The following is a 7,821-nucleotide window of genomic DNA, read 5'->3' as shown; positions in this document are numbered from 1 at the left end:
GGGAAAAAAAAAAAAAGGGAGGGGGGGGAGGAGGAAGGGGGGGGGGGGGGAAGGGGGGGGGGGGGGGGGGGGGGGGGGGGGTCATGTAAAACCCTGGAAGTGATAAAATGTGTCCACAGAGGAAACATTAAGGCAACGATGACAAAGTAAAAACATTACCTGCCCAATGCACACAGCCAGTGACAGCCCTCCTGATGCTACGGACACACTTTTAGGCTGGAAATCCATCTTCACCACATCAGAGGCACTGAAAACCACCAGTTGGGATTATTTATAAGATCACTAAGCATTGTAACATAGAGGTGGACAAATTATGCAATTCTGAAAGCAAATAGTGAGTTTTAGGTACAAGAAAACAAGACAGATATTACAACGAGGATCGTGCTCAAGATGTAAACATTAGCATCGTCCTCCTTGACTGAGCTGCAACGTTGGCTACCTCAGTGGTTCCTACATTATACTGCTCACAACAAGGGCTGTTGATTATCTTGAGGTAACCAGGTCATGAAATCTGGTAAGAGAAATTGCTGTTTTTCAAAACTTATTTTTTGGGCGCCTAGAGCACCGCAAGCAGAGTGCCACAAAGTCCCAGTATAATGGAGAGGAGGCAGACTTCTCTACGGCCGATACCTCAAACCAAAACAATCTTGATTGATAAATAGCACATCAGGTTTTTTGGGTGAACTATAATGGACTCACATTATTTTTTAATTGCCATTTTCCACCCACATTATACCAAAATATTTACTTGATGCAGATCACAACATTGTTCTCGGTGTTGTGAATGACAGAATTGCAAGTTCTCAAGTAACACCATTACTAGTCATCTATGCGACAGATCAGCAGATACTGGCACAGCCCCCCATTACCAACAGTCATAACAAACTGAATTCAGAAGTTAGTTTTCTTCCAGAGGACTGGCCTGCCCAGACTGACTTCCATTAACACCGTCACAATCCCCACTGAGTTCATCTCATAGTTATCTGCACAGCACCACATAATGACCCCTACCTGTACTCCGTCTTGCTTAGGTTGGTGTAGCGCAGCGTATCATCCATGCTGCACGTCACCAGCTCGTTGGCTTGGTCGGTCACCATCTTGCTCACCTGGTTGGTGTGGCCCTTCCCCGAGAAGCAGTCGTTCTCACCAGTTTCTGCATCCCAGTAATGTGAGGCTTTTGTTAAGGGGAAAAAAAAATTAAAATTGACCAGTTGTGACACGCATACAAGTCAGCCTGCCCTCCATCCAGGAAACGGACAGGAAATGTCGCTGCAGACCCATCACACCCTGGACACAACCAGTTTCAACTCCTCCCCTCTAGTAGGCGCTACAGAGCAATGTACGCCAAAACAACCAGACACCAGAACAGCTTCTTTCCACTGGCCGTCACTCTGATGAACACTTAATCAGTCATACAGTGTCGGAAACAAATCAGTGTGCAATAAAATACAATCTTTCCATATTTATTCAAGCATCCTTGCACTATTATCTCCATTTCATTGTTTTTGTGTTTTATGTTGAGAGATATACTTTTGGATATATATATTTATGCGTGTACAGAGTAGTTAAATGTTTATGCTACTATTCTACTTTGTTGTCCTTGTTTTATCGTCTATTCCTGTGTATGCATGTTGAGATCAACGGAAAAACTAGAGTCAAATTCCTTTTACGTAAATGCATACATGGCCACTAAAGACGTTTCTGATTCTGAAGTGGCAACAAAGTCTTCTATCAGCAATGCCATTCTGCTAAAAATATGTCTAGAATTTTAGTGATAAATAAACCTCTTGAACAGGCAAATATCTGTAGTTAGCTACACACTATAATATTATATTTGACATGTAATATGTCAAAATATTTGAGATTAAAAACAATTAACATATGCATCTACATTTACCAGAGCATCTCTAAATGATCTACGTACAGTATTAAAAAGGACACTTTGTTGTCTTATGGGTGACCTAGTTTATCAGTGAAAGGATATTGATGTGTCCATCGTGACTCCCCGAGTAGATGTAGGGTCGCCCGTCCTTTTTGTGAACAGTCAGACACTGGATGGATTTGGTGTGACCCTGTTGGATGAGCAAGTGCACGTTTTCAGATAAGGGCACATAAGAATAGTTAATGTACGATAACATTATTCAACTGTTTTCACCACTTAGGAAAGCTAATATTAACTTTATAACAAGCTTTTCTCAGTATAAAGAACCTCTACTGAGAATATCCAGGAAGAGAGCCTGACCTTGATCGTGCGTATGGGTCGGTCAGGGTTGCTCTTGTCCAGGTAGTTGATGAATCCTGACAGGGAGATTGTGAGGAGGTGGTCGTTCTGCCACAGGCAGCCCAGCTGCTGGTCGGTCACGTCGGTGCCCAGGTTGAAGGTGGTGACGGCCGTGCCTGCACCAACGTCCCAGAGTTTCACGGTCTTGTCCCCTGAGGCAGAGATCAGTTGGGAGCTGTCAGGGCTCCAGCTGACCTGGAGGATTGAAAGAGAAGGTTGTGATATTATTTAAGCCAGCTCTCCTGAAAAACTAAAACCCATTCAGCTAACCAATACTGAATGTAGCATAAATCTTTACCTTAAAAAATAAATAAAAGAAGCTACTTACAGCATAGATTCCTCCTTTGTGGGCCTTCTCTCCACCCAGTGAGGAAACAAGCGTACCATCCTTCCCATCGTAGAGGAACATCTGTGGAATAATACTCATTAGACATAGAACATTAATTTTTCTATACAAACCGGCTACTTAGGTCGACCTAATATTATATTAGATAATATTTGTATTATTTCAGTAAATGTCATCGTGATAGTTTCTTCGATTATTTTGGCAAAAGTAATCTTACTTGAAAAATGTTTTTATGGTCACATGACCACACCTGGTAATGCAGTACTCACCTGGCCGTCAGCACCAGCTGTAACAAACCGATTTCCATCTGGAGAGTAACGAACACAGTTGACGAACTGGCTGTGGTCCTTTAGCAGTCACCGGGGACACAAAGGGGAAGAATAGAGGAAAATGATTATTAAGGAACGATTGTTTACAATAATATGCAGTCCAGGAAGCAAACGTTAATCTCTGCAACTCACACGCAATGTGAACTGGAACTTGAAGGGAGGCCCCTGGTAGAAAGACCCACAGGTGTCATCACTGGCCGTGGCAATGCGGTACGGGCGCGTCTGCTTTACGTCTACGCTGTTGATCAATTTGGAGTGGCCGGAAAGGTCCCCAACTGAGGAGCCGGTGTCCCACAGGAACACGGCTCCAAACCTACCGCAAGAAAACAACATGCATGAAATTATTCCAGGTATTTGAGGGAGGAATAAAAAAAGTCCACAAATTTTTTCAGGATGAAATGAAAACAGAGCATACGCAGAATATTGCTCCATGCTGACAGTCTGACTAAAACACCATTTGATTTACTTTTTTTAAATAATTGTATTGATGGCCAGTTGCCCCACACGTTTGGTAAGTCAGGAGATGTGTTGGGAGGGTTTAAGGCAGGGGTGTCAAACTCAAGGCCCGCTCAAGGTCTATGCTGCTTTACAGTGCACATAAACTACATCTCCCACAATGCATGGCGACTTTGTGACCAGCGAAATGACGGCATCCTGCCACTAGACAGCAGTTTTTCCATATCGGCATTTAACTTTGTCAGTACAATTTTATTTCACACTATGATGGTGAAGGTAAACTGCGTCATTAAGCCGTGGTTCACATGCGTGCCGAACCGTGAGGGGGGGAGCCGTTACACCACTATTATTCACTCATGTTGTCTGTGTGCTGATATTAAAACTATCACAACAGCTGGACAGAAGAGGCAACAGCCCGTAAAGCGGTTTTCCAACAAGTGATTGAGTTGAAAAAGATCGACAAATAATCCCAAAATGTCCAAGAAGAGAAAAATTGATGCAGAGGGAAGAAAATATAATGAAAGAGACTACACGTTTGTGCTTCAAGGAGAAAAAAGCGGTCTGTGTTCTGTGTTATGAGGCAGTGTCGGTGATGAAGGAATAGAACTTACGTCGGCATTTTGACACCTAACACGGAGCCAAGTATGCTAAATTTAGCCTCCAAGAAAAACATCAAAATTGTCCAAGAATTAAAAGGTAGACTACAATTGCAGCAGAATATACTGTATTTACAAAAGCTACAGGCCAGTGTATGTGAGCAGGTGTGCCCCGACCGGATACAGACTTTTAAAAATGTCAGTTTGTGACGAAACACCATCGCAGACCGAGTCCATGAACTAGCAGGCGATCTGACACCACAGCTAGCCGAAGAGACGAGCAGGTACTTGTCTTTTTCATTAGCTGGTGATGAAAGCACAGACAACACGGACACAGCGCTTCTATCAGTGTTTACAAGAGGTGTGAATGCAGACTTGACACTCAGTGAGGAGCTCTTGGATGTAGCTGCGGGACGACGAAGGATATTTTTGATGCAGAGGTGACAAAAATAGCTTTGAACAGAGTTAATGTAATAACTTGTTTCATATTTGTCTTTGTTATTTTCCTTAAAAGTCTGATCTTTGATAGAGTAATGTGGGTTTCTTAACCCTAAATTGAAAGGATTTATGTTATAATAACAGAAATGTGCTTAAATATAATTTTACATTTATATAACTGCATGTACAATATTTGTACACTTGAATAAACAATCAAATGCAGAGACAGTTACTTAATATGTTAGGGAGTAGTTACATTTATACTGTTTTACAGTTACAAGCGTCCCTTTGAGGGAAACCATGATGCTGATGTGGCCCGGGGTGAAAATGAGTTTGACACCCCTGGTTTAAGGTGTCTTCCTTGCTTAATAGCAATGTGCAGTTAATAGCATTCACACACTGCTTCATATTGTACACAAAACCATGACATCAAGCAAGACAATCAATATTAAGTGTACAATAATTCCAGCAGAACACCACCTTGGTATTTTCAACATTAAAAAAAAAATATCTAAAGCAAACAATGGACTTGTGTGCAGTGGCCATGCATTAGTGTAATTGCTGGAGTAGCCTCTCAGGAGACCTGGTCTGAGTTTAATGACACATGAAAACCCCCCCCCAGACTCACTTCTCTCGCCCGTCCCCAACAACAGCCATCCTCTTGCTGTCCTCGGTCCACGCAATGTCCTTGACTTTGCCTGAAAGAGGGGTGTACTCGTACTTGAGGATGTGCTCTTTCTGGGTGGTGTCCCAGATACGGATCTTTCCTGATGCATCTAAAAAGGATATAAAAGCAATTTTGTTAAAAGAATGTACATGTACTCTGGTTACACACACACACACACACACACACACACACACACACACACACACACACGCACGGGTTGTTTACCTCCGGATGCAATGTAGAATCCACTGGGGGCATACTTGGCAACAGTAACTGTATGGGCATGTTCGGTATAAATGTCTGCTATAGCCGGATTCTGTGAAGACAGGAAATGGGAGACATAAGCAGGTCTGCAACTGACAAATAGGCAGTTCACTCCTAAATCTGTTTCTTATGGGTTTTTTTTAACTTGGACCTTATTTTCAGAGTTTTGGCCACTGGTCCTGTTGCTTATGATAATGCTTTTGAAGTTGGTGTAAACTTTAAATTTAGTACAATCAAAGCAATTTACTGTCATTTGTGAGTAAACGGCCAAAAAAAAAAAAAAAAAACGAGAGCCAGATTGGTATAAAATACATAAGCAGGCATGCAACACTTGTTGAATACGTCTTTTATGAAGATAAACATTACTTCAATGTTCCTGATGACGACACACTTCCCATTGGTGTACAGGAAGTTGTTGCCTTTGGGATCGCCGCCAATCACTTTCGCAACTCCCCTCTCCATCTGTGGGAGACTGGCGAATACATGTTCTAAAAAAAGAAGACATGACAAATAATGTAAAGCATTAAGGTTAATACAACTTAAAACGAGAAAACAATTTTTAAAAAGTACTCAACTGAACTATTTCATGAGGTATTTTAGGCATATGGACGATGTTACATTGTACATCTAGGGCTACTTGAGTTGATAGAGCCTGATATCTCGCACTGCTTTGATTAATATCTTTGCAGATACGAGTATGCAGAGTTAATCAGCATCACTTAGTTCTTCATCAATCATTCTAAAGGACTTGATGTGTTTAACAAGGGGGCTGACCTCACAGATCTGTGTCGATTAAGAGTATATTTTGCAACCAAAGGATATAAAAAGATGGCAGAAAGACAAAGAGGGTATCGTTTAAGCACATATACCAAAAATAAAAAAGGATATAAATGCACTCCCTGATCTTTTTTGCAGTATTACCATATGGATGCAAGAGGTTTCCAAGATTATAATAACTGGATGATTGATTTGCTTTATTTTGTGGTTATGTAATGATATTTTCTGGGTTCTTCACTTACAAAAAAAAGCACACCATCTCATCAAGTATTTTAGTGACGTTGTATATACATTCATGTAATCCACCAACAAAACGCCTCCGCTTCTGTTAACTATAAAGACAGTAATTGAAGTACATTAAATCTGTCACTAAACAAGAAAGCTGCAAGAAGGTTTGTGCATTTTTGGTGCTTCGGCATTGGCTCTAAAATCATTTTTCGTATCGTGTTAGCTCAACAATAAATAACCTCTTTACTTTACACTTATTCAGCAGCCACTAACCGCGTCTGTGCTCTTACTTCCCCAGTAGAAGTCCCTGACTGTCAGCACAGCCTCCGTCTGTCTGGACATGTCACAACAATGCGATGTGAGCGCAACTATTTCCTGACTGACGTTAGCTCCACTAGCTAACGCTAACTTAAATCAACGGGCAGTCAATGAGCTGCATGTCGGGCCCGGATGCATCTCCCACAACACTTGTCCGTCACGGATGAATATTAAATGTGAAAAGAATCGTTTTTTTCGAGAGCTAAATTAAGGTGTCAGCTATGGGCGAGGCTAGCTAGCCGACTAGCTCGCTCTGCTAAAGAATGTCGCCCAAAAATAAAGAGTTTCATCGCGTGTTTCTCTCTGCCGCTTCCATTAAAAAAATAAACAGACTTACTCAGTTCATGCGACATTCTGTCTTGCTGGTCACTTGTTTTTACGTTACTCTTCACAAATGAATGACACAAGTGAAGCTTCCTCCGGCTGTGCACTGCCTGATCACACAAACACGGAAGTGGGCGCAGCGCTCTTCTGCCTGTCTTTGCCCATATATAGTAAACTCAGATACTACGCTGCGGCTGTCAGCCACTAGCCATGCGCGACGTCACAGGGTTCTTTTATCCCTAAATACGGTCTTTCAGGCCTCAAGGCAATTATGGCATTACTTGCTCCACCAATCAAATTGGATAGGTTAACCCCAGTTTAGGGCTGAAACAATACATATATTAATTGATTAGTGGTCAACTATTGAATGAATTGGCAAGTATTTTGATAATCGATTATGTCAAACCAAAACATTTGAGGATGTCATCTTGAGCTTTGGGAAACATAATATACATTTTTACAATGGTCCAGCATTTCAGAGACAAAACAACAAATCTATAAATTAGAGAAAATAATCAACAGATTCATCGAAGAGGGAAGTAGTTGTTAGTTGCAGCCATACCCCAGTTTGTGCTTTTTTATGTGCTACCATTACATTCAAGTAACATTATTTTGAGAAATAAATAAATATATCTATATATACATACACATATATAAATATATAAATAGACAGATGGATAGATGGATGGTAGATAGGGAGGTAGGTAGGTAGGGAGGGAGGGAGGGAGGTAAGGAGAGTGGGTAGGTAGTTAGATAGATAGATAGATAGATAGATAGATAGATAGATAGATAGATAG

General features: G+C 41.3%; 1 protein-coding gene across 1 annotated transcript in view; it reads right to left on the bottom strand.

Moving 5' to 3' along the window:
- wdr1 (WD repeat domain 1) overlaps positions 1–7,154 on the bottom strand; it is a 9,559-nt gene extending 2,405 nt beyond the window's left edge. Inside the window, exons 1-11 of the mRNA XM_031854015.1 lie at positions 7,038–7,154; positions 5,744–5,865; positions 5,339–5,429; positions 5,075–5,222; positions 3,089–3,269; positions 2,897–2,974; positions 2,610–2,690; positions 2,243–2,476; positions 1,985–2,072; positions 1,012–1,168; positions 160–247 (exon numbers count right to left, since the gene is read on the bottom strand). Of these exons, the coding sequence (XP_031709875.1) occupies positions 160–247; positions 1,012–1,168; positions 1,985–2,072; positions 2,243–2,476; positions 2,610–2,690; positions 2,897–2,974; positions 3,089–3,269; positions 5,075–5,222; positions 5,339–5,429; positions 5,744–5,865; positions 7,038–7,053 (1,284 nt within the window). The 5' untranslated portion in view covers positions 7,054–7,154. The remainder of the gene's footprint in view (positions 1–159; positions 248–1,011; positions 1,169–1,984; positions 2,073–2,242; positions 2,477–2,609; positions 2,691–2,896; positions 2,975–3,088; positions 3,270–5,074; positions 5,223–5,338; positions 5,430–5,743; positions 5,866–7,037) is intronic.
- Positions 7,155–7,821: the final 667 nt, after the last annotated feature.

The sequence above is a fragment of the Anarrhichthys ocellatus genome, unplaced genomic scaffold, assembly GCF_004355925.1.
Source record: "Anarrhichthys ocellatus isolate YVR2014 unplaced genomic scaffold, GSC_Weel_1.0 scaffold1, whole genome shotgun sequence".
Classification (NCBI taxonomy): domain Eukaryota; kingdom Metazoa; phylum Chordata; class Actinopteri; order Perciformes; family Anarhichadidae; genus Anarrhichthys; species Anarrhichthys ocellatus.
The sequence above is the reverse complement of the archived record's forward strand: the minus strand, read 5'-3'. Positions and strand labels throughout refer to the sequence as shown.